Source organism: Lampetra fluviatilis, chromosome 21, assembly GCF_964198595.1.
Source record: "Lampetra fluviatilis chromosome 21, kcLamFluv1.1, whole genome shotgun sequence".
In the NCBI taxonomy this organism is placed as follows: domain Eukaryota; kingdom Metazoa; phylum Chordata; class Hyperoartia; order Petromyzontiformes; family Petromyzontidae; genus Lampetra; species Lampetra fluviatilis.
Window position 1 is genome coordinate 3,585,844 of NC_136295.1, and position 26,908 is coordinate 3,612,751.

The window sequence follows — 26,908 nt, forward strand, 5'->3', positions numbered from 1 at the left end:
GCAAAACTAATAAAATGTAAAAACAACTTTTTTCTGGAAATGTAACACGATAAATGTATTACTGTGGCGTTTGTTACTGTGCAGACCAAAAATAAGTACTATGGGACGCTGTTGTGTACTGTGCTGTCCAGTATTTATGGCGGTCAGTCTGAGGATATGCCGGTCCCCCATCCCCAACACCCCTCCCCTATCACCCCCTCACCACCCCACCATACCCCCCTAGCACTAACGAAATTCTGCAAGTACACTGACCACTTTTTCCATGTTATATATACACAATATAACTTGTTCTAGTGTACTTTCATTGTTGTACGTAACATGTTCCAAAGCTTATAGGATGTACATTATTTTATTTACAATTTTTTGCATTATATATGTGTGGTGGTCAAGAATGATCCAGGTCACACAACCTAGGGGAGGGGTACGTACCGGTTTGGACCGGTTCGTACCGGCAGGGATGAGAGGCGGTTGGAACCGCTCTGAGGGGAGGGGGCTGGCGAGAGCCAGGGCCCGAGACACCCCCACCCCTCAGGGAGGGGATATATAAGACGGCTCCCGGAGAGCGGGAGCCAGTCCGTCTCATCTGGAGCTGAAGGAGGTGCCGCCGGAGATCCGGGACCCCAAGCCTCGAGGATGCCGCCCCGCCGGGACTGAGAGGCCGAGGGCCCCGTTAAAGCGTCCTTGGTGAAGTAGCTATAGACTAGGGAGGTAGAGTGGTAGGGCATAGAGTGGAGGCCATACCTCCCTAGGTTGTGTGGTTGGGTTGTTCCCCCCCCAGTGAGTGAGTGAGTAGAATAGAGTGGTTATTGGAAATAAAGCGTGTGGCCTCTAAAAGAAGTCTCTGTCTCATTCAAGAATACTACATATGTACAACTATTTAATTAGCCTACCTGGTGACGCTAAATTGGAAATCTGGCTAGCTGGTGTTTTACTGTATAATAATAAAATCCTTAGTTTCAACGCTGAGGGTCCTGCATTGAGATGTTTAGCATGTGGGCAGTAGCCGGACCACTTTGATAGGAAGGGATAACACTCAAAGGCTCTGCAAAGATGGGTCAGGTGAGTGGTCCAAATCTGTAGATCACAGGCACCTATTGCTGTACTATCAAAAAAAAAACTTGAATCAAATCGCCACCTGGAATTGTGGCCATTATCGAATTGCCAAGGAGGAGCATCGTTAAATACCTCCGACAAGGGCATAACTTTCAGACTCTCTCGAGCAAATAGAATGATCATTACAAAATATGCATCTGAACATCACGTTGGTATGGTTCCTGACACAATGTACAAACCTATGAACGATGATAAATGTTAAATACCGCATTTCCTACTGTAAATATATTGATGCGTTCAACTTTTTGTAGAAAACACATCAAACGACCACACAAAAAAAAACAAGAAAACCGCAGAACTAAAATGTGACCATCATTCAAAAATATCGCCATATAATCTATGTGAAATCGTGCCATGCCAATTGAATGTTTCTGGAAATGGTCCTTGAGCAGAAAACATTACATGAAATAGTAATTATATCTGCATGATTTTGTACACCCTTCAAGGAATGTAGTTTGTTAAAATGCAATTTTTATGTTGACAAAGTGAAAATGGAATTTAGTGCAACACCAAAAAAGTCCCAGTCTTAAAAGGGTTTAACGTTTTTGGGACAGAAGGGAGTTCGAGAAAGGCTTCATAGGATAATGCCACGATTGCATCAGCGGTTTGAATATACTGTGATCATGAAAGGCTTTTATACATATATATCCAGGAAAGTCTAACTTTTATCTTCATGAGCTTTTAAAGAAGGTACTGCTGCAGTTGTCTAGTAGATTGGGCATCTCACAAATTATGGCTAATATCTGTATGGATGCACTAACTCCCACTAGCAATTTTCTGGGCTGCAGCCATGCACTGCACCATAACTAATACAATATTACTAACACTTGATCTTTCGTGTGCCTTTTCATATATAGACCAGAACTTAATTCTAGATTTGAAGTTTTCGTGACTGCAAGGATTCATACTCTTTGTTTTTTTCGGTAAAGTCACGTAGGTAAAAAATTAAAATAAATGAAATCACGACGTTTACATGCAAACTCCTTTGTCAAGGCGCTCCCCTCCTCCCACCCAGCTTAAAATACGCTGCCAAGCTTAGCAGTGTTCATTAGGACGCTGTCTTTCCGACAGCTCTGTTTCTTCACCTGAGGACGGCTGCTTGCGTTGTGGCTGAAACGTCGTGATTTAATTTATTTTTTTACCTATGTGGCTTTACACAAAAGACCAGAACTTGGTTGTTTGATGAAACCCAGGAGGGAGTCTAGCATCTCTCGAACACCCTGTAGAGGTCGGTGAGGTTGGCGATCTGCAGCAGCGTTCCATCCTCCGCAAACTGCCCAGGCGGCAGTAGGACAGAGCGCAGGGCCTTGAAGACCGAGTGTTCCACTGTCCACTTCCAATGCGGAAACTGCGGGGAAAGGGGCACAGGCAGTAAAGATGCTATACCAACACCTGTCTGACCCTTCTAATGATCACAGCGAAGATGATTAAGTCTTTTTACTTCGATGCATCAGAGTTCAATGAGGTGCACAATTTTAGAAAGGTAATGTTAAAAGATGCGGCCATGCAATTACTTGCTCACGACAATGCTGGCAGAAGGGCATACACTAGAGGGAGCTCAAGTGCCTGCCTAGAGGGCATTTGCCCTCTTTCATGCTGGCCACAGATGTCTTGGAAGAGATGGGTGTACCCATACTTTACCCCACCATCCGTGATCTGCAGCTCAACTAACTTATTATAGGGGAGACCAGAGTAATTAGTTACATAGGAAGATATATTACGTTTGAAACTGTTGAGTTGGAGGTTTTCTTTACTTTGAAAACTGAGCAATGATAGTGGCAGAGGGTGGCCTATTTAAATGATTTACAGGGTAAACGCAGTCATGTTTATAAATACAATGAAGATGAATTTGTTATTAGTTCCAGATAAAAAATAAGGCTATGGGTATTATGGCTAGGGAAATGGATGTGTTTGGCTGAGAGTTATTAATTAACTTAATATTAGAAATCCATATTTGTTTTTGGGTTGGGCCGCGTAGCAGTAGTTTTATGCCAAAATCCTTGTCGTCAACCCTCCACCACGTGACAAGCTTGTCACGTTTGCAAAGATATTATTTGGTGGTAATGACAATAATTTTGGTATAAAACTAACATGTGGCCTAACCCAAAAACAAATATGGATCGAACTATAAACATTGTTGTATTTTACCGGGTAAGGCCCACTGAACTATATCTCTTTTTCAGAAGCGACCTGACCACAAATGATAGCTCAACAAAGTGGGTTTTCACGTGGAAATGTATCGCAGCCAAATACTCGAAACGCATGATTATAAATGTGGAGGGAAATACCCGAGGACCCGGAGAAAAATCTATAAGATAATGGGGAGAGAGAACATGCAAACTCCAAATATACAGGCGCGTCAGGGTCGGGATCGAACGCAAGACCTCCTGTATACTATACCAGGCGAGGTAATAAACATCTCGCCACAGTGATGCCACCAAGTAATGAATCATTGGTTAATGTAATAAGGGGCTATGGAGTAAAACTAAAGTTGGTGGAGGGTTGATGACAGGGATTTTGGCATAAAACTACTGCTACACGGCCCAACCCAAAAACAAATATGGATTTCTAATATTAAGTTAATTAATAACTCTCAGCCAAACACATCCATTTCCCTAGCCATAATACCCATAGCCTTATATTTTATCTGGAACTAATAACAAATTCATCTTCATTGTATTTCTAAACATGACTGCGTTTACCTTGTAAATCATTTAAATAGGCCACCCTCTGCCACTATCATTGCTCAGTTTTCAAAGTTAAACAAGTATAACCCGTAAAAACAAAGTTTTTTACTATAAATCCTTTATATGCGTGGCGGCTAGAGTCCTCTCGTGCTCTGGCTTGAGATGGCTGCCACCTATGGGTCAGATGATTGCATTGCACCATTAAGCAATTGGTAATTAAATATATTTTCGTCCTAAAAAGTGTAAAATTTTGGAAAAAAAATTTCACGAACATTAATTGTCACGCACGAGTCTGTGTGGAAAATGTCAGCTCGATTGGATCACGGGAAGTGGGTTAAAAAACAACCGAAAGATTTGCACGGTCCTAAGCAAGCAAGCAAGTGAACTTAATATAAAGGATTTAAAAACCTCCAACTCGAACAGTTTCAAACGTAATATATCTTCCTATGTAACTAATTACTCTGGTCTCCCCTATAAAAAGTTAGTTGAGCTGCAGATCACGGGTGGTGGGGTATAGTATGGGTACATGCATAGCTGGTGTTATAAATGGAATTATGCCTGTGCTGCTTGCCTCCTGGCTGGGCTCAGTTTCATCCGTCGTCTCCAGGGTAAACTCTTTCCGCACCGAGTAGAATAGGCTGCACTCGCGGCAGAAAGATTCAAAGCACTCCTTCTCGTCCTCCCAGTTCACCTGCGTGGCAGATTTACATAAAAAGCAACGTGAATTTCCTTAAGCCGATAGAAAAACGGCAACTTTTGAAATCAGTGGCCAGACAGCAGCTTTGTTGAGCCACTGGGCAACATGTTTGAAGAAGAGTGTGGAGCTATGCACGATCAGCTGCACACATAAACTGTATGTGTTAGGGCTACAGAACAGATACTGTGCAACCTAGTGAGATACAGCCCTTTGCATGGTTGAATAAAACATACAGAAATGATGTTTTGTTATGTTTGGTCAGGAATTGCCTAAAATCTAGACCTTGATACACCATCGAGTCCCGATATCAATGTTTACTGATCATCACATGTGTTGAGCGAGATTGCAGCCTAAAACATATATGTGCATTTTTTGTCATAGGGACATAGCTAGCTAAGGTTTGGGTATGCTGGGCTGTCTCAAATTATTAACACACTCATTTGAGATTCAACATATTTTCAGAAAAGTCATGCATTGGGATGTTTGGAATAAACATTTTTGACACGTGTTTTTCGATAAGGACCACAATGCAAATGAGAGAATAACACTCAAAGGTCCGCAAATAGAGGTTAAAAAGTATAATGTCATTCATCTAGAAAAGCGACACCAAGTTTGAAGGCAATTTTAAGTAGGTCTTGCACTGGAATGTTTGGTCGTGTCTAATTAAAACCACAAAGTTCATAATCAGAATATTTTTTTATACTGGAGGAATCCAATGAGCTATAAACATATTTTTCACAGATGTCCAGTAGGAGGTTGGAGCACACTGTTATGAACAATGAGGTAATTAGTAAAATATAAGCGTTGGGACAGGCAGATGCGAGGCTATTTTAACACAGATATGAGTGGTGTTGCCAGGCCTTTACAGCTGCACCCCCTGGTTACCTCTGTGGTGAGGCGCAGCATGAAGAGAGGAAGCCCCTCCATAGTTGGGATGTAATTGTCAAGCAGCAGAGGGAGTCCAGTTAGGTTACCATCCTGCACGTGTTTCCCCAAAAACAAAACAAACACAAGCTGATCTTGACCAACTCTCACCTTCAAAGTCAAGTCATAGTCTTCTTGGTTCTTTCGGTAAAGTCACGTAGAATGGAAACAATAAAAATAATAAAATAAAACATAATAAAATAATTATCACGACGTTTCGGCCACAACGCAAGCAGCCGTCATCAGGTGAAGATCAGGTCTGTCGGGGAGACCTGATGACGGCTGCTTGCGTTGTGGCCGAAACGTCGTGAGAATTATTTTATTATGTTTTATTTTATTATTTTTATTGTTTCCATTCTATGTGACTTTACCGAAAGAACCAAGAAGATGAATCCCTGCAGTCACGAAAGCTTTAAATAAAAATTCAAGTCACAGTGTTTCCCTTCACAAATGAGCAATGGGGCAGCACTCGTATGAGGGCGGTAGCCTTGAACCAGTGCTGAAATTACACATTCCTAAAATAATGGCAAAAAATAGAACAATACAGGTAGTCCCTGACTTACGATGGAGATGCGTTACGACGACCCCATCGTAAGTGAAAAATATCGTAAGTCGAAGATGGCCTCGTCTACCCAGGAGTCTTAAAGAATGGTGATAATTTAGCAAAACAGAGAAATTTACAGTACCGCACTGTATAAACTATATGCGTACAGTACATCCCGGCAGCGTCCCAACGTACAGTATCGTACCTCGTACGCTGCTGCATTTGCCTGCCGCGCGAAATGTAAAATATTTTACAATTGTCATATCGCTATCACCATCGTAAGATCGTAAGATCGAAATATCATAAGTCGGACCATCGTAAGTCGGGGACTACCTGTATGCTTTACCCTTTCTGGCAATAAAACAGGTTTAAGATGTTCAAACACCAAATAGATACCTATTGCAAGGCATTAAGTCTGATCATTAACCACACCTAGTTGCGGCAAAACATGCGAATAAACATGCTCTGATAATATATGCAGTCAGTTTAACACGTAGGCTTTTGCTATCTAACCCAAAAAACCTGTATTATAGATATGCATTGTCTTTGAAGCCAGTTGGCCAACACCAGAGACAGCATGTGTGGTTAATGCGGACTTGATGTAGGTACATTCTACAGCCCCCATCGTCCCCCACCGCACCTGATCGATCTCGAGGGAGAAATAGTCCTGCAGCATTTCCGCGCGCTGGTTTAGGAAGGCAGCTGCGTGCTCTGCAAGCTCCTCCCGAGGACCGTCCTCCTCGGTCCAGCCGCTGTCCGGATCCTCGAGCGCCATCATGATAATCTGGTACAGGGGCGCCGGAGTCTGCACTCGCACACAAAGACAAAGATCCCTCTTATAGCCTTCAACAGATTGTTGGGGCAAGAGCTCTTCGCGGACACCTATTACGGCCGGAACGGCACACGAGGGGCTAAGTGGCCAGAACTACGCCCAACCGCCTGTCTCCCCAATGCTGATGTTTACACACCGCACCAGGTACTCGTTTGAGGCTGAGTCGACCTAGGGTAGGCCCAGGACTGGTTCAGATAATCGTCACCGGTGTTGGCCGCAAGTGGGAATCGAACTTTGGTATGCCGGTTTCGTAGCACAGCACGCTAAACGCTACACTACCGCTCCCCACTGCAAGCACACACGTTTAGATTAATTCGCATAAATGTAAACGTACACATATTTCACCCTATATCTATGCACACAGAAACAAATGCATACACATTTGAACGCAGAAATTATCAAATAACCATCCCTGTTAAGTTGTATAGAATGCATGGCCCTACAACGCCAGTGTCCAAATGTGACCCTAGTGTTCAGCATGCATCCACAGGCATGACAAGGCACTCACAGAGAGACGAAGAACTCCAAAGTTTCCAAAGTCTTGTATGAGGATCTGGTAAAATAGCTCTTGGCTGTGGAAAAGAATACGCCAGGAGACAAATATCATCACACAAAGGAACAAGACTTTTTTTCAAACACATTCATGTAAAAAGGCATGTGGTAATGCTGCGATCGTTGGGAAGCTGATGGGCACTATCATTGGGAATCTCATCAGCTGTTGTTATTACCAATGCCTGCTTTGGAAACAACGGCATCTCAATGTGTAGCGCAAAGTCTCACTGGACCTGAGCTTCGTGGTGTTGACAAGGTAGAGCCTGGTTTGGTGCTGAAGGAGAGCCCAAGTCGGGTCAACACAGCCCACAAACGTGTGGTTCTTGATCACCTCATGCAGGCCTGAACACAACCACGGAAACGCGCAGCCTCAACGACATGCAACGTATAGAAAGGCATCACAGCAATTTGACATATTATTAAAAAAACACAGTTACATTCCAATTGTTTGTTCATGGCGGACACAATGCAAATAAAATTCTGCCCAACCTTTCGATTTTTAAGTTACAGCACACTGCATAAGGCACGAACCCAGCCAGGTAGGATAGAGATCCCTGATATGAGGTGGTCAAGTGACGAATGGGTCAGTGAACTGCCACTGCTGAGATCTTTGGTCTAAAAACTGATTTAGCTGCCAGAGATTAAACCGGGTTCTCCACGATCGCAGGTTGATGGTCACAATCCAGTCACCAATGACTTTTGGAGAAAAATACTGACTTTGGTGTGATACCTACTTTGGTTAATTTCCAGCTTTGACAAACAAAAAATAGATGTTGTTTTCACTGTTATTTGAAAAAACATTTCTCTAAAGTGGAACGTGTGACAGTGTATAGCCTACTCTTTGGTTCTTTCGGTCAAGTCACGTAGGGATAAATAAAATAAATTAAATCACGTTTCGGGCGCAACACAAGCGTCCGTCAACAGGTGGAACAACCACAGAACAGATGTGTGGAAACCCTCCCCGTAGAGGCGGTTTAATCTAGATTTCAAGTTTTCGTAACTGCAGGGCCATACTCTTTGGTTCTTTCGGTAAAGTCACGTAGGTATAAAATAAGTTAAATCACGACGCTGTGTGGACAAGGAATATCACTTGAAGTGATCTCAGAAGCAGTTCTATGACATTGCTCTCCTCGTCCTGCTCTGTAATATCCACAGCAATTATGGTTTGTGGATATTTCACTTTGATGAAAAATAGGGAAAAAAGTATAGAATAATAAAAAACGACAAGAAACCAGTCGTTATACATGATGCATGTGCTGTGCTTTCTGTGCGGACCGTCGTGCTTGCTGGAGGCGATTTCACTCTGCAGAGCAAGGAGGCTGACGAAGCTGAAGACACGGCGTTTGGAGAGGGCGCCTGCCATCAGTGGCTCCTGCTCCTCCTCCATCCCCTCTTCCACCGCCGCCGCCTCCTCCTCCACTCTTGAGCCACCTTCAAAGGCCTCCGCCTCGCAGCCCCTCGCCCCATCTGCGTCCGTGCGCGGCCTCTTACTGGCGGTGTAGTTTGCAGGCCAATGAGATTATGAACAGGGTATGAGAAGGAAAAAAAGCCAGTCCGTTAAGTGAGGTTTCACTTCGTGTGATGTGACATTTGCAACTTTACCATGACCCGTATGCATGTAGAACTTATTTTGCACCATACATAGCTAACCGTACTAATCAGAGGTGTAGGGGAAGGACAACAAACTAAACACAAAAAGCAGTTCTAAAAACACCGGTGGGCTAAAGTAGTGAACTATTTGTCTTTTGTAAACGTGACACATTTTTTACTGTTTGGCGGTGTCGGGTGGTGGAGGGTTACGACATTTATAAATAACGCGATCTAACCCAAAAACCTTTATTAGGAATAATATTGGTCGCGAAAGCCTACATGTTAAACAGTTCTAGAGAAATTCGCTTTCAATATAGATTTAAAAGTGCAAAGCTCCAGTGGCTTCCCAATATCAGAAGGACCTGAATAATTAGTCCAGGAGCCAGAGCTGAAATTGGTACCACCATGAGTGGTAAATCCAAGTTGTACTGATTTTTATAAATGGCCAATAAAATTGATTACGAAATTAACTATTCATTTTAAAAAGTTCACAATGTATTGTCATATAATCAGTACCACCAAAGGTTTTCCTGCATGGATGGTAACAAGTGATAGACCTGATGGTAATGGATTACATCATATTCCTACAGTAATTGCTTTTGAAACTGACAAATGATGGAAAATTTTAAAATCTTGGCAGAGACATTTTCTACCACCCAACCCAAGCAAAGCATGGACATGATGATGATAACTATCGATGTGGAGGATAATTACTTACAAGGATGATGATTTAACACGTAGGCTTTCGCGACCAATATCATCCTTAAGAGATTTTTTGGTGTCGCTAAAACCCGCTACTACCCGACACAGCCAACTAGTAAGGGTTGTCACGTGAACAGAACATGCCAATTCGTTACTAGTACAGCACAGCGGTGTGTTGGAGAGCCAAGCCACAACATTTACAATCTGAGTACAACGTTTCGGCAGTAATTATAACGAGCTTTATAAGGCAAAAGCCAGTTAATCAAAGATTTACTTGATGAAGGTTTGGAACGTGAACAACGGCAATAATTGCCAAGCCATCAATTCCCAGGAAGAGCAATAGCTGATCAAACCAAGGGCATAAAAACCACCAAGACTTTATGGTCTACCAAAAATTTACAAACCTGATGTCCCATTAAGACCCATAGTTAGTACAATAGGCTCTCCCACATACAAATGAGCACAATACGTAACGAAACAAAAACAGGCCTACAACGGTAGGACCTCTTCGTTCATCAAAAACTCTGAACATGTCGTAAATATAATCAAAGATATTAAGCTTAACCCTAATGATATTCTCGTAAGTATTGATGTGACTTCTCTGTTCATGAGGGTTTCGGTCAACAAGTCAATTCAATTACTCGACACTCTGGTAACGAACAAAGGTTTAGCCAAATATATCCCAAGACTAGCTGAACACTGTGTAAAGAACACATATTTCTTGTGGAAAGGTGACTTCTATAAACAAAAGGAAGGAGCAGCAATGGGCTCTCCTTTGTCTCCTGTGATAGCAAATTTGTACATGTAAGATTTTGAAACAAAAGCAATAGCTTCAAGCACACTAAAACCATCTGCTTGGTTTAGATACGTGGATGATACATTGGTGGTCTGGCCACATGGCAAAGTTACACTAAACGCATTTCTAAATAATCTCAACTCGCAAAACCCATCCATCCAGTTCACCATGGAAGTGGAAGCTGACAGAACTCTACCATTTCTGGATATTCTGCTCGGACGGGGTCGAAATGGTAAAATAACACACTGTGTTTACCGTAAGAAAACGCATAATGACGCGTATCTGAATGCAGTCACACCATCACCCCGCACAGAAATCTGCTCTTATCAAGACGCTGATTCATCGAGCTAAGAAAGTGTCAGATGGTGAAAGTCTGAGAAGTGAAATTAATCATGTTAAAGAAGCGTTGCAAATGAACAGTTAACATGATACACAAATCAACAGGGCATTGAATGCCAAAACCAAATCAAATAACACGAGCATTGAAACTGCCCAAGTAATTAAAATGATCAAAATACCATACATTGCGGAGTAACTGATAAACTAGCCAGATGCTTGGAAAAACAAAAACATCCGAGTCCGATTTGGCAAGGTACATAAAAAAATACAGAAATTAATATCTGGTACAAAAGATGTATTACCGAAGCTATCAACACAAGGTGTGTACATGATTAACTGCACTTATGGCAAATGCTATGTTGGGCAAACAGGACGAATGATCAGCACGAGACTAAAAGAACATCAGAGAAATATTAAATATTCCCAAATACAACTGTTAGGAGCAGCAGAACACGCTTGCCAAAAAGGACACTCAATTGATTTTGATAATGTTGAAGTTCTGTGCAAATCTAGCTACTACTGGCCAAGACTAATTAGATAATCTATCGAAATTTAAAGAAATAAAAATAATTTTAACCGCTCGGATAGTTACCGACTTAGTGCTGCGTGGAAGCGAATCATCAAATAATACATTGTTTAAATGCATGCCTATACAGGCCACCATACTTCTATAGGGATTACCGTTGGTACAGCTATTGTAATACTCACAATGGACAGGAAGGACAAGATCAAAGGGCTCGCATAATGCGCATACATGATGTACGTTGACTCATTAATCCCCCACCCCCCCCACTGAGAGCAGAAGTGTGGTCACCACATCTAGGCCTCTATATAAGGAACGAAACAGGTGGACTCGTGACGAATTGGCACGTTCTGTTTACGTGACAACCCTTACTAGTTGGCTGTGTCAGATGGTGGCGGGTTTTAATGACACATATTTACGCGATCTAACCCAAAAAAAACCTCTATTTTGGATAATGATGATGAGTAAAACATCTGCTGCACTCGCATGTGTTTTATTGCCCATCAGTTTGACCAATGAAGCACCTGCTTAGTTCAGCACAGATGTTCAATGACGATGAAGTTGACAAAATACACACCAGAGAGGAGAGCTGGCAACATCCCCATCACGTTCCAGCATCTCCATAATGGCGAGTTCACTCGGTGCGTCCGTCTCTTCCATCTCCTCTTGCTGGGGCTTGGGGAGTGTGTTCTGTGAAAGTTTGGTTACAGATATACAGTACTTATTAATCGTAACAATGCATTAGTAGGTGTCCTGCGGAGACAATATAATATTAAAGGACTTAGTATTTTTGTCAAATAGAATACAATTTTGTGGTTTTGTCAATGGTTATTCATCTTAAGGAGACAATTCGATTCACCAAGAGAATGTGGAATTTTCACTACTACCTCGGGGCTTCCAATGTTCTTTTGAGCCGAGACTTACACACACAGAAAGACAAAGACCCCCATATAGCCTTAACAGACTGTAGGGGCAAGTGCTGTCAGCGAGCACCTATGAAGGCCGGAACGGCACACGAGGGGGTGGGTGGCCAGCAACCACGCCTGACTGCCTTTGTCTCCTCAGTGGCGATGTTTACACACCACGCCAGGTACTCATTTGAGGCTGAGTATATGTAGGGGAGGCCCAGTACCAGTTCAGATATTCGTCACTGATTTTGGCCGTGAGTGGGAATCGAACTCGGGCAGCCAGGTTCGTAGCGCAGCGCGCTAACCGCTACACTACTGCTCCCCACACACACACAAAGACCCCCTGTATAGCCTTGACAGACTGTAGTGGCAAGTGCTGTTAGCGAGCACCTCACACACACACAGACACACATACAACGATATGCAAACAGAATAAATGACACAATTGAAGGTTTGTGGGGATCTGCGAGACACTGACAATACAGATAATAGAATGTGGCAAAGATCAAATGAATACAACTTTCCCCGAGAGAAAAACCAAGACACACATGACCAGAAATAGCCCAGCTGATGAGCCGGTGGCAGCCCTCCCTACCTGTGTTCGTGCTTGAGGCTGCAGGAAGATGTTGATCTTCTGGTCGCGCGCATCCTTGCGCACCAGCTGGTGGGCGTACACGCGGTCCGAGGCTGCAGAGGGTCCCGGCCTGGTGCTGCCACCTTCCTGGGTGGACTCTAGCCCCACCGGTGGAGCATTCGGCAACAGCGCCTTCACAAACACAACAACAAAAACGATTTAAATGTATACAGCGTAGAAATGCAATCGCAAACTACGAACCCAGTAAATGTAACGGGCTCACACGGCATTCAACTGTTAAGTAAATTATGCCTCTGGGTGGCATACATTCAATGAAGTGTTTCCATTGTGACGGCACTGTAGAAAAACAATCATGATTTGTGCTATAGAAGTTCCATGTTCTCGATTACGGAGTATTGTATTGTATACATATATGTCACGTCTGAATGTGTGTTGTGTATGGATGTGTCTGGTGTATGCCCTGTAGATGTGTGGTGTTTTAACTCTTTATGTAGACATGCTTCATGTCCTATATAGAAACATGTTATGGTCCAGGTGGATGAATGTTATTTTTGTTGTTGATATGTGTGTTGCATTTGCAATTCTTCAAAGAGCGATTCCTATTGTAACATCTTCATGAATTTCAATGGCGTTCTAGCATGCCCAGAATGCAGAATTCTACCAATTCCACCCCAAATCTGGTGTGGCATTCAGGCCAGAAGGGAGGGTCCATGAGCCCTCGATGGCCTAGTGAATTCAAGGCAGGGCATGGTCCTTACCCGCACGAATGTGCAGCGGGGATGCATGAAGCATACAAGTGTCGTGCCTGCCTTCAAAGGTGCTCGCTAACAGCACCTTGCCCCAACAGTCGGTTAAGGCTATACAGGGGATCTGTCTTTGTACATGGCACAGTGTGTGGGTACGGTTGAGCGCGCCTGCCTGTGAGAAGTAGGTGCGCGAGGAGTTGGAGCCGAGAAGCTTGCTCTCCACATGCTGCTGCACGGCCTCCGTGACGCTGTCCTCGTGCAGGAAATGCACCTCGTGCTTGGTGGGGTGAACGTTCACATCCACGTTCTGTGGAGCCAGCTCCAGGCTAAACAAAGACAAAGATCCCCCATATAGCCCCAACAGACTTTTGGGGCAAGCGTTGTTAGCGAGCACCGCTGAAGGCTGGCTAAACACACACACACGTCTTTCTCAATTCTTCTTTTCTTGGTTGATGTGAAACTATATCCGCCTTTTCAAGCATAGCTCCCCGAGAACGATTGTTTAAGGGTGCTTTATAAATGTTAATAATTTTTATGAATTAAACAAATTAGAGCAGTTTAACACGTAGGCTTTCGCGACCAATATTATCCATAACAAAGGCTTTTTTAGACCACTCAAGATATTAATGGTTCGTGAACAACATTGGGGCTGGGGTGACTTTAAACACCATTTTTAATATATTAACAAAGGCTTTTTTAGAGCACTCAAGATATTAATGGTTCGTGAACAACATTGGGGCTGGGGTGACTTTAAACACCATTTTTTTTTACTCTGGGTGGGTGGGGGAGGTGACAGGTGACAGCGTCGTGTCGCACCTGATGTAGAGGAAGGGGTGCGAGTTTTTGGGGAGGTACGCCGCGTACACCGTCTCGATTGCCTTCCGCAGCGCCGTCGAGTCCACTAGCCGGTCTGCAAACAACGCCGCAAAAACATCTCCATTTCAACATTTCAGTTTTCTGGAAAGGAATAATATCAGAATCGGAATCTTTATTTAGACCAGAGGAATCCGGATGAGCTATGAAGCTCTTTGTTAACAGATGTCAAGTCAGGAAATTAGAATACAAAAAACTAATAGGAGTGCAGAGGATAGGAAAGGTCAGCAAGTCGATAATGAACAAATAAAGATAAAGTATACAAGTACAAATTTCAAAAGTACATCAAGCCAGCAAAACAATGACAACAACAGTCCTAGACCACACCAAGACAACACACAATCCCTCAATAATATTGACATTAAAATTGAACTCTCGATATACGGGTAAAGATCAAAGTTACAAATAGTATTTGCTAATATGGTTGTATTCAGCACTAATATTCTGCTTCAGGACCATCAAAGCCTATTCAGAAACTCCTTCCGTCAGCTCAGGACATACATGAATCTTGAAGAGACATCACATAATGAGGGTCTTACTCTCGATCATCCGCGGGCAGATTATCTGGGTTGCGGATTAAATGTGCTCACCCATGGATTTTAACTTGTATACTCCTCAACCGTCATAGATCAGTGACTCAAAACCCACGTAAGTGTCCGCAAACAGGTCGGCAAGTAAACCCCGATACTTAAAAAACGAGAAAAACAAACGATACATTGATAATTGTTTTTTTACCCTTTTATCCTGCAACAAAACTGACACCTTTTTTTACAAGGAGTCATGTTTGCATTGACCACAATACCTGCGGTCGGAATGCAAACAAAAAACACAACTCTGATAATGTATGCACTGTCCTTGAAATTGATTGGTCCACACCCGAGACAGCTTTTCTTAGAGCCTAGTCTCACATGGTGTTGGACCAGATGATGCCAAAAGGTGCAAGGTGTCAGTTTTGTTGCCAGATAAAAGGGTAAAAAAACAATTATCATATTTTGCTACTGGCAAAGGAGGTTCCAATGGTGTAAACGATACATCTTCACCACCATTCTGCATAGGTAAGCAATTAATACATTTCGTGACCTAATTTACAAACCTTTTCTTTTTTCAGATCTGGGCTAAGCCTGCCCCATAGTCCCCTGGATAAACTTGAACGAACTGCACTTACAAACTCACTTTAAAAGGCCTCCATTACCCAACACGAGATGACAATGTCATGCTGGGCAGATTGGATTTACACACTTAAATGATCGTAAACATTTTCAAACGTACCCCTCAAAACTAGACTTAGCTGAACTACACAATGTATACGATAGATACTGTTTGTGCAGTCAACGGTGGTCAGGCCGAAACCATTAAGTTGTTCCACCTGTGAGCCTCGTTAAATTACAGGTGGCTGATTAAAAGTTTGAATCCTAAATCTCAGTGGTGCTGGCCCTAGGAATCACATCCCCACTTCTCTAATGACCCATCCTTGTTACCTGATAGCAAAATTCTTCATGGATATTTGCTGCACAAATAGCAGATACAAATTGACGATGAACAGGTGCCTGCACTCACGATTGATGAAGAGCAGGAAGACGCACTTCTTCATGGAGTAGTTGGCGTTGGAGATGTAGCCTCGCATTTTGAACACCAGCTTTTTATCTTCATAGTCCACCTCAATGAGCTCCCTGTACGACAGCCAAGGACAGGTCACAATGCCTCCCGCATAATATTTTGGGTTCATCAAAGTCTGTTGCTGACGGTCCATATGGCTATTACTCGCCTTTTGCCCGTCCAAGGACGGGTGTATTGCAGTAAATCTTTGAAACTTGCAGGCGAAAAGCACACCGGGACGTGATATTAATTGCATTAATGCGTGTGCAATTTGTAAGGGCGCGGTGACACAGACTTATTTCATTTTAAGGTAATAATCCCTTGTTCATCACGACGTCCTTTTTACTTTGACGTCTCAACAGCGTTACGGAGATCACGTGACGTGAGGGTTCTGCCTTTGTAGCGAGGGTTGTGAGTTGACGCCGAAGAGGGGGGAGGAGGCGCCTCGGCCCCCCCCCATGTGGAGTGACGTCAGCCGCTAATTATTATGAATGGGGGGGGGGGTGTCCATTTGGAGGACGTCACCTGTTCATGATTATTAATGGGGGCTGGTCGATGTGGAGTGACGTCACGAGCGTGAAGGACAAACATTCCTGGGTAATTATATTATATATTATAGGAGGTATTATTTCACTTGTTACCCAGGAAAGTATCACCGATTATTATGGCTCTTTCCAAGAGGGCACGTTCTCCCCTTGTTTTGCATGCGTTTCTCTCGCGTTCTGCAGTTTCCTCCCACAGCTAAACAAACCATAATTGTATGGTATTGGCAAACATCCCAATGCATAAAAAATACCTCAAAATTACTCATACTGGGATTACATATAACAACATCATCCCTTACAGCAAAAAATCTTTGCAGGATCCTTCGAGAAACAGTCTTTAATCTCAAAGACTCTTCCTGGGTAAATAAGGATAAAATATTCATGAGGAAAGGACGCTTGTTTGAGACCCACCGAGCAACGGATGCTCCATACACGGCTCGAATGTTGTCCACCGTAGTGGCTCCAGGAAGTGTGCGCACGTCGGCTGTGCTCTCCCCTTGCTGTTGGGATACAATCTCCGTCACTCATTCATTCGTCCAGGAGACTTGGATGTCTCGTAGTAGGCAAGAGCAGAAAACATCATTTTATACCACAGAATGACACAGGAAGGTGATGTCATGGACCCTTTGGTGTAAACTAAGTTGCACACATTTTATATGCCTGCCCTTCAAAGAGTGTCCGTAAAATTATTAAAATGAAATATTTAATCCTCAGCGATGGGATATGCTGAATACAACCTCCTCGCTTAAAGACCCAATCAATGTACAAATCACGTGATAAATACTATAAAAATTATGTTTTTTGCACATTTACTGGTTACTAGGTTGAGACCATGGACTTTCTACACTTGAGCTCAGTTTAATCATCGCAGGTGGCTTCTCAGATGACAAACCCAGGACCTCAGCTTGCTCAATCCTGTGCCATGGCAATCTCAACCAAGATTTTAACTCAACTTTCCCAATGTGGCACCAAGTGTGACCACATCATGGCAGAAACATGTGATCATACCATGGCACTAACTGTAATCGTATCCACCAAGTGTGATCACACAATGGGCGAGACCAATAACCAGTTATCCTATAGAATCACAATAAAAATGAATATCTCATATATGTCGATGTTTCTCATACATCTTAAATGCTCACCTTCTTCAGTGTAAAACTTACTCCGGAGTAGTGTATTGAATACCTGACAAAATAGAAACATCTAAAATTACAAATTTATTTTATGTTAAGAGTACAAATCAAAGAATCACCTGTCTCCCACAATTAAGAACTCAAATAAAAATGTCATATTTTCCACGGAGCAAATTTACACGTAATAACTCATCTAGCTGTATTTCCCATGGCCTCCACGTGAGAAATCAATGTTGTCTGTGGATGCACCCAGTTGATGTCTACTAATTGTTCATAAACGACTAATGATTATTGCGTGTTATGTCCCTATAACATCTGGCAGTTCACCAGCATTGGTTCAACCAAACCTGACACTGCTGATAAGACACTATGTCAAAACCAGTCCGATTTGCTTGCACTGAACCAAATGCTGCTGAAATTATGCAAGCCCAGAAGACATTGTGGTTGACGGGAAATGTAAAAAAAACTTTTATTTTTTAATGTGAAGGAATAAAGGAATGAAGGAGATAGTACCTGCTTACGTATTTATCACCATCTCCCCTCTTATAAACATACTGGCATACAAATTGTACTTTATAAACAAAAATTAAGTGACATTATTTGCCCCGAGCCAAATAGTTTAAATTCCACATTCTCACATCAGGGATGAATCAGTCTATGCAAAGAAGAACCACTGCTGATTTCCAACGGAACGGTACTTATTTTATGCAACCCCAAGGACTGATGAGCTGAATCGTCCCTACTAACTGGCTGGGATTTTTGAGGGGAGCGCTGTGACATGTCCCGACCTGACTGCATAAATGGGGCTTCGCGAGTGCTGGATTACACGGCACGGTGATACACCGCTGGGAGTTCTCTCACCGGCTTACGACCTCCGTGATCTTGCCGTGCTCCTCACTGGCACTCTTGAGGGCTTTGCGTCGGGTCGCCACATTATAGAACAAGTCCTCAGCCTGTAGGGAAATTTTCAAATTTTATTGCTTCAAATATATTTTTGGCAAATAACAGTGAAATATATTTCGATTTTAAATCATAAAAATAAAACATGATAAAATTAAATTCTCACGACGTTTCGGCCACAATACAAGCAGCCGTCCTCAGGTGAGGAAACAGAGCTGTCATTGGAGCGCTGTCTTTCCGACAGCTCTGTTTCTTCACCTGAGGACAGCTGCTTGTGTTGTGGCCGAAACGTCGTGAGAATTTTATTGTTTTATTTTTATTATTTCCATTCTACGTGACTTTACCGAAAGAACCAAGAAGAGTAAAATATATATTTTAAGATTTAGATATTCATTATTTCAGCAGGAAGGGCCCAATGAGCTGTTAGGCTCTATTTCATGGGCATCCTGCGACGGTACAGATGTTATATGGTCCAGATCTTTGTTAAAATTGTGCGTACATAGTTTACGATAGAAACAGGGAGTGTCAGCACATACTTTATATGTGAAATGTGTCTTCATTTGCAGTCAAAATGGTTACATAAATAGAAATATACTCATTGAGGCATCCATTCTTACTGTGTAAGAAGCTGCTGCTCAATATTCGGTTATGCTAAAATGTTCATATTAATAAAAGTTTCCATGCTCTTTCCTTGAAATTAACAAGTGTTTACATGGCAACGCATTGTAAAGGGTGGTCTCTGTTTTCTCTTCTCTGAAGGTCTATTGCCTGAAACATCACACGACTATACGTTTATTTTATAATGTAGTATTCATTATGAAGACGGTGAGCTTTTACCTATTTGTAAGTTTTCGGTTCAGCTCTTTTTCCAAGCGACAAGTGTTTTTGGATCCTGAGCACAAACACCGCAAGGACAGGTTGAAGGACAGCTGCTTTATTGATTACCGTAATCTGCGTTCCCTGGTTTCCCGCGCATGGTTTGGGAGGCGCCTTCAGTTTGCCATCGCAGTACATTGCCCTGAAAAGCACAAAAAATCAAGTCCTTTAGGTGGAACCAAGAGACATTCTAATGGTATAAAGTCTCCATTGCAATGGGGAAAATATAACAGGATAAGAAGGAATTAAAATTCAGTGTACGCTTAATAAGCACAATAAGTACAATCATTCATGTAGAGTGCTCAACTTACAATTGAAAGGCTGCGAGTTCATATCCTGGTCAGGGGACATCTTGGCTTATTGGTCTCTCTAGACTCAAGTAAATGACTACCACTTTGGGAAGAGTCAATGGTTGCTCGATAAAAGACAGGTGAGGTGTACACCACAATGTGGAATATCTACCATTAGTTTAGTAATGAACTGAGAATACCACCACTCCATTACTCCTTTAAGCATGGAAACTGAGGTTTGGAGACATTTTGCTAATGCAAAGTATCCAGAAGGATGCATGTCAAAGATACATCCAAGGTGCAGCAGTCCCATCTTCCCACCAGGGTCAATGTGAAGAGTAACTCATTGTGAGAAAACTATAGAAATTGCTCAATGTCTACAAATTACTCCAAATCACCAACAGAGATAAGCACCACCCTGAGCATGTAAATGCAATGAAACTAAATGTTAATTATTTTGTAATCCATGAAATAAAAACAGGCACTGTGTTTCTACCGACCCGGGGTTGTTCACGTGCAATTGCAAATCAGCATTCCTCTGGGTAAATTATAGTGCATTATTGCTTTTGCGTCACATGTTCTGTGCTGGCACCTGTAGGCACACATGCTGTCCGCTGTCTTGGTAGTTATCGTCACGTGCGCCACATGACTGATGCTGGCTAGAGCCTAGAGGGGAAGAACCGGAATTGGGGCATGGAAACACACATGACCGGTGAGCAACCTAATTATATCTACACCTCTGGATCCTTACATACATACCTCGACAGAACAGCTTTGTAGAAAGATGGATAAAAAGTAATTCCCCACTCAAACATGTGTGGACTGATGCTCATATACGTTGATGGTATTGAGCCAGTGGTGAAAATGTAGTCATCCTGTGGTGGGGATCTAATCTCTATTGTCCATAGTACAACCACTTGAGTTACATTTTTCCATTGACAACAGTCCAACTTCGGTGGACTAATTCCATCCAATCACCAATCATTTGCAAATTTCCTTTGAAAAGGGCTGCTGTTCATATAGATGACTAGCTGTACTACCCGGCTTCGCCCGGGACTTGGATTCACCACGCCCGGCCGCCTTTGTCTCCCCAGTGGCGATGTTCCCACACCACACCAGTTACTCGTTTGAGGCTGAGTCGACCTAGGGGAGGCCCAGGACCGGTTCAAATAATCGTCAACGGTGGTGGCCGTGAGCGGGAATCGAACTCGGGTCGCCGGGTTCGTAGTGCAGCGCGCTAACCACTACGCTACAATGCGTTACGCTTCCACATGCGCGGGTCACGTGACAGATTTGACGTCACAGCTCACTTGCCGTGCAAAAAATATATGCATTATTGAGCTCCCCTCCCCAAAAAGTGTATTTTTATAATGTTTGCATGGTGTACAGTCTGTAAAGTACCCACATTGCAAATTTCCAGTTTGTTGCATGTCGGGAAGTACGCTAAACATTTTGAACAGTCACACATATTTACAACTTTGCCTTTTATATATATGGAGATTAAAAATAAAACTTGACAATACTCAAAAAATTGACACTTTCATAAATAGATATTACTAGCTACTGTAAGAGAAAAGAAAAGATTAATTCATTATTTGAGTATTCAAATTAGATATATGCTACACTTAGAAAATCAAATCGTATAATTTTTTTTTAAACTGATTTTGTATCGCAGTGACAATGACGGTGATCCAGAACAATAGTGTTGTTCTGCCATCCCACTTCAACCACCTTCCCCTTCAGTAGAAATAATACCATGAAATCAGCCAATCCTATGAATACAACCAGACTGTACACTTTAGATATAACATCACATTTTTGTTTTTATTTTTCGCTGTTGCTTATTTGTATAATAATTATTTTTTGGGTAAGATCGTTTCAGTATTAATGTGTTGTTAACCCACCACCACTCGACACAGCCAATAAGTAAGGTTTGTCATGTAAACAAAAGTTTTAATTAGTTACTACTTACTTCAGCAAACTGGTGTGTTACAATTTGAGTACGACGTTTCGCTGGTGATTACAACCAGCTTCATCAGGCGATATGGGTTTACTCTCCAACACACTGGTGTGCTGAAGTAGTAACTAATCAAAACGTTTTGTTAATGTGACAAACCTTACTAAATGGCTGTCGGGTGGTAGTGGGTTAACGACACATTTATATTTAGGTGATCTAACCCAAAAAACCTCTATTATGGATATTGTTCGCGAAAGCGTACGTGTTAAACTTGCTTATTTCTGATTTAAAGCTTTCGTAACTGCAGGGATTCATTTTCTTGGTTCTTTCGGTAAAGTCACGTAGAAGGGAAACAATAAAATAATAAATCACCTGATGATGATTGCTTGTGTTGCAATCGAAACGTTATAAGAATTTTAATGTTTTATATTTTTATTATTTTATTGTTTCCCTTCTACGTGACTTTACCGAAAGAACCAAGAATATTGCTTATTTCTGTTTTGAAATATTCATGAATTCATTCAAATATGAGTAGCTTGAAAGTGTAGGTTATCAGACCTCTCCACGAAACCCGAAGGTGGCGATGGAAGACAGGTCCTCAAACTTCTCCAGCTTGCTGGTTGTGAAACGCTCACACACGATCTCCATGTCCTCCTTCTGTTGGTCAAACGCATCACATTGGTCAAATGGTAGCGATGAGAACCCATAGCACGTATTACTGGTCAGGAGGGCTACAATGAATGTGGCCTAGGGTACTTTATTACTATCATCTTTTTTTTTGATTCTCAATTGAATTTAAATTTTACGTTAAGCATCATGTTCCATGACATAGAAATTGTCATTTGCAACTTTTACCGAGACCAGTGTAAGATCACCTTGTATCAGAGAACAACAGCCTTCAGAAAATGACAAATGTGGAGGTTCCTTCAATAGGCATATTATCTATACTTGGCAGTGCACATTTCAAAACGCCCCGTTAACAATGAAAAGGGCAACATTTTTAAGCCTTATAGGTGAAGTGACAAGCTAAATTAAAGTGGATTTTTAGTGCCATAATTGGTGATCAGGCTGAGAACATCTATTTATGATACTTGAGAACCCGGTTTGCACAAAGTGGCTGCCCCCATTGGATATTTGATTCAGGAGACACTTTCACTTTTAAGACCTGAATGATTTTTCAATACCATATTAACCCCAAAGTAATGAGAACTGGGTGCCCCAATTCCATCACGTGAATTCGGTGGCCACAGACATTGGGATGGGATCGGTTAGGTGGCCTCACTTTGGCCACACAGTTGTTGACCGATGGCATCCAGTGGCCTTCGTGGGGTGCGAGGCTCACGCGAATACCCGTGCCATTGTCCTGGATCTGAATAAGCTTCAGTCCTCCATTCTTCACTGTCACCTGTATGCTCGTGGCCTTAGCATCCAAACTAAAAGTACAAAACAAAAAAAGACAATCCAAATATGAGGAAATGACAGGAGACACTTAGCTGGTTATGATGTTATGCGGCCGCCAAGCATGACATGACATTTAATTATTTTAAACAATATATATAATCTGACAAAAGGCAACGTGAAATAATTATCCAAAAAACTGTTTTTTTGGGTTCGATCGCTTAAATATATAAATCTATCGTGAAACCCGCCACCACCCGACACAGCTAATTTGTAAGGTTTGTCACATAAACAGAACATGCCAATTCATCACTAGTACAGCAGACCAGTGTTGGAGAGCAAAGCCACAACATTTACAATGTTAGTAAAACGTTTCGCCAGTAATTACGAGATGTGATGACATCTACCCCTCTATTTAAGGAAGGAAACAGGAGGATTTCTCCACAAATCTGTCTGTCACCTGATGGAGCTAGTTGTAATTACTGGCGAAACGTCGTACTCAGATTGTAAATGTTGTGGCTTTGCTTTCCAACACACCAGTGTGTTGTACTAGTGACGAATTGGCATGTTCTGTTTACGTGAGGAACCTTACTAATTGGCTGTCGGGTGGTGGCGGGTTTAATGCATTTTTTATATATTTACGCGATCTAACCCAAAAAACCCGTATTATGGATAATGGTCGCGAAAGCCTACGTGCTAAATTAATGTTAATTCAAATAAAACAATGAAACTATTTACTCAACATGGAAATTGCCAACATTTACCAATCCATGGCAAGTATTCCTGGATAAATTCAGGACTATTATAGCATATTATATTACAAAATGCAGATAGTGTAGAGTAAAGCATACAGTTGCATACATATTTTCAATGAAATGGTAATACATAAAACTTTGATAAAAATTTAATATAAGTAATATTTCTGAAAGAATAATACTAAATTTCAGAGGATGCCTTTAAGAAGTTTATAATTTATATATTTTTTTCTATATTTCAATGATATACATACAGTATATTGTAGTCCTCAATTCTGTCGATAGACCCGAGCAAGCGGTGCTGAAAAGATGGGCTTTTGTGTTGATCCTGAATATATTGTGAACTTGCAAGTGTCTGAATAGGAGTTAAGTGCTTTAAACACAGTGCTGCTCAAGAGAGGTAAATAAATACTCTTTGGTTCTTTCGCTAGTCACGTAGGTATAAAATAAAATATGACGTTTCGATTGCAACACAAGCAATCATTATCAGGCGGGAATACCACAGCAAAAAATGTTCTTGCTGTGGTTTTCCCACTTGATGATGATTGCTTGTGTTGCAATCGAAACGTCGTGATTTAATTTATTTTCTACCTACGTGACTTTACCAAAAGAACCAAAGAGTATGGATCCCTGCAGTCACGAAAACTTCAAATCTAGATTAGAGGTAAATAAACTTCGTCAGTACAAATACAAGTGGAGTCCATCTTATTGGCCCTGGCTTGACAGCTTGATTTGCAGTCGTGGACGTGCGTTAGTCCAGATGCTCTGCCCCTCACCAGTTCTCCATCATCTCCTTGATGGCATTGGCTGGACGCTGGATCACCTCCCCAGCCGCAATCCGATTTACGACGGCCTCATCCAGGCGCCGGATCACGCACGGTGCAGCCATGGCGTGCTGAACTTTGTCCCCCTGGGCTCTCAAAGACACACGGTGGCACAATAAAATCACTTCTGTAAAAAGCACAGCTCAACAAAGGTTGCTCCTCGCCAGGTGGCATAGTGAAGTTAACAGTGGCACCTGTGCGGTGGTGGCTATGCAGCACTGCTGAGGCGAGGGTTGGTGAACTAATCTCCATGTAAACTAATCTCCATCTCCATTGGAACCTCCTTTGCCAGTAGCAAAATATGATAATTTTTTTTTACACTTTTATCTGGCAACAAAACTGACACCTTTTTTACAAGGAGTCATGTTTGCATTGACCACAATACCTGCGGTCGGAATGAAAATAAAAAAAAACAACTCTGATAATGTATGCACTGTCCTTGAAATTGATTGGTCCACACCCGAAACAGCTTTTCTTAGAGCCTAGTCTCACATGGTGTTGGACCAGATGGCCTTTTGGCGTCATTGTGGTCAATGCAAACATGACTCCTTGTAAAAAAGGTGTCAGTTTTATTGCCAGATGAAAGGGTAAAAAACCAATTATAATCTCCATCCGTTTCCATCTGCACGGGGATAGTGTTTCCCGCTTGTGCTTGTGGGTTTTCTCCGGCTACTCTGGTGTCCTCCCACTTGTATAAACCCTCATTCATTGGCTGAAAACATCTTAAAATAAAAACCCAAAGCAGGACCCTCCTGCAAAAATAGTCCAACGACTCAGCGTGCCTTCAATGAGTAAAACAAGGTTTGATGTTCTCTTAACACATCCCATCAGCGACACGGCCTTGTTCTGGGGACGGAGTGTAATATTTCAGCGGCATTGGTTCAACACGGGCACAAACTCTGCAACTGGGTTTCGACTTTTGGTGTCTCATCAGTCGTAGCAGCAAGGCTTTACCTAAAACCCAATTTTGACTTAAAGCTTTCGTGACTGCAGGTATTCATATTACTCTCACATTTACATACTTATTCCTTCTTTAGCTTCGCCCATTTACCTCTGTGTTGAGCCCACCAAAATCCGATAACACATTCCTGCGGAGGGAGCTGGTAGGAACGTTGGGTTGCTCGGTTAATGGCCAGGGTTAACGGCGGCGTGGTGTATTCCGCAAATATGCCCGACTGTGAGGGCGGGCACAAGCCGGCGTGAGTAGCTTAAACGTTGAGTTTTATAAGGGCACCACGGGGTGACCAGCCCCTCCCCACCCAGCCCCTCCCCACCCAGCCCCTCCCCACCCAGCCCCTCCCCACCCAGCCCCTCCCCACCCAGCCCCTCCCCACCCAGCCCCTCCCCACCCAGCCCCTCCCCACCCAGCCCCTCCCCACCCAGCCTCACCCCTCCCATTTTTTGATGCACGACGGACGGACACAATAATCCCCTGTGGGCTGGTGGAACCAGTGGGTTCCTACCAGTATAAACTCTTGTTGCAGCAGCAGCTCTTTCTCCTGTCAGCAGTTCTCCTGCTGTACCTATCCCACCTGATGAAGGTCGCTTGTGTTGCGATCGAAACGTCGCGATCTATTATTCAACGCCAGTGACGATGTGAACCGGTCCTAGGCCACCCCTAGGTAGACTCGGCCTCAAATGAATACCTGGTGCGGTGTGTAAACATCGCCACGCGTGGTGCTGGCCACCACACCACCTCGTGCGCCGTGTCGGCCTTCATAGAGGTGCTCGCTTAACAGCACTTGCCCCTACAGTCTGTTAAGGCTACACGGGGTGATCTCTATCTTTGTTTACAGTAACGGGGCGCGTAGTAGCGGCCGTGATGCTCACCGTGTCGCCTTTGCTCATCTAAGAATGTTTGCGTTGCTCGAGTCGCGTCGACGGAGGGGGGGAGGGACGCGCGCGGGAGACTCACGCAACGCAACTCGACGACGCTGCCAACGATTGTCGAGGTTTCTCACTCGACGATTCGCGCCCAGGGCCACGCAGCGAACTTCCCCGCCAAAAATAAAAGTCGGCGGCGTGACGTCATTCCGCAGAGTAACAACGCAGCGCGTCAAGTCAAGCGAAAGTGTTCGGTGACGCAATCACGTAAGTAAAAATAAAAGTAAATGATAAAAAAATGTTTTACTAGTTATTTATATTAATATTTATATTATTTTTGTTATTTATTTTTACCTACGTGACTTTACCGAAAAAAAACCTAAGAG

At 42.7% G+C, this 26,908-nt stretch overlaps 1 protein-coding gene across 3 annotated transcripts; it reads right to left on the reverse strand.

Annotated features, from left to right (window-relative positions):
- Positions 1-221: 221 nt before the first annotated feature.
- MLH1 (mutL homolog 1) lies at positions 222-26,773 on the reverse strand. 3 transcript variants are annotated; one of them, XM_078865863.1, is made up of 21 exons: positions 26,614-26,773; positions 24,651-24,784; positions 23,064-23,154; positions 22,280-22,378; positions 20,357-20,430; positions 19,544-19,616; positions 18,560-18,651; positions 17,708-17,750; positions 16,974-17,062; positions 15,979-16,091; positions 14,365-14,458; positions 13,721-13,874; positions 12,803-12,973; positions 11,877-11,989; positions 8,625-8,839; positions 7,583-7,691; positions 7,306-7,369; positions 6,606-6,770; positions 5,383-5,475; positions 4,372-4,491; positions 222-2,461 (listed from the first exon to the last, which is right to left on the reverse strand). In XM_078865863.1, exons 2-21 carry the CDS (start codon positions 24,761-24,763, stop codon positions 2,315-2,317), a joined length of 2,232 nt encoding a protein of 743 aa, XP_078721989.1. In that variant the 5' UTR covers positions 24,764-24,784; positions 26,614-26,773; the 3' UTR covers positions 222-2,314. The 3 variants fall into 3 exon arrangements, with proteins under 3 accessions (XP_078721989.1, XP_078721990.1, XP_078721991.1); XM_078865864.1 differs by having other exon boundaries at positions 24,651-24,791; positions 26,614-26,693; XM_078865865.1 differs by lacking the exon at positions 26,614-26,773 and adding an exon at positions 26,162-26,213 and having other exon boundaries at positions 24,651-24,791.
- Positions 26,774-26,908: the final 135 nt, after the last annotated feature.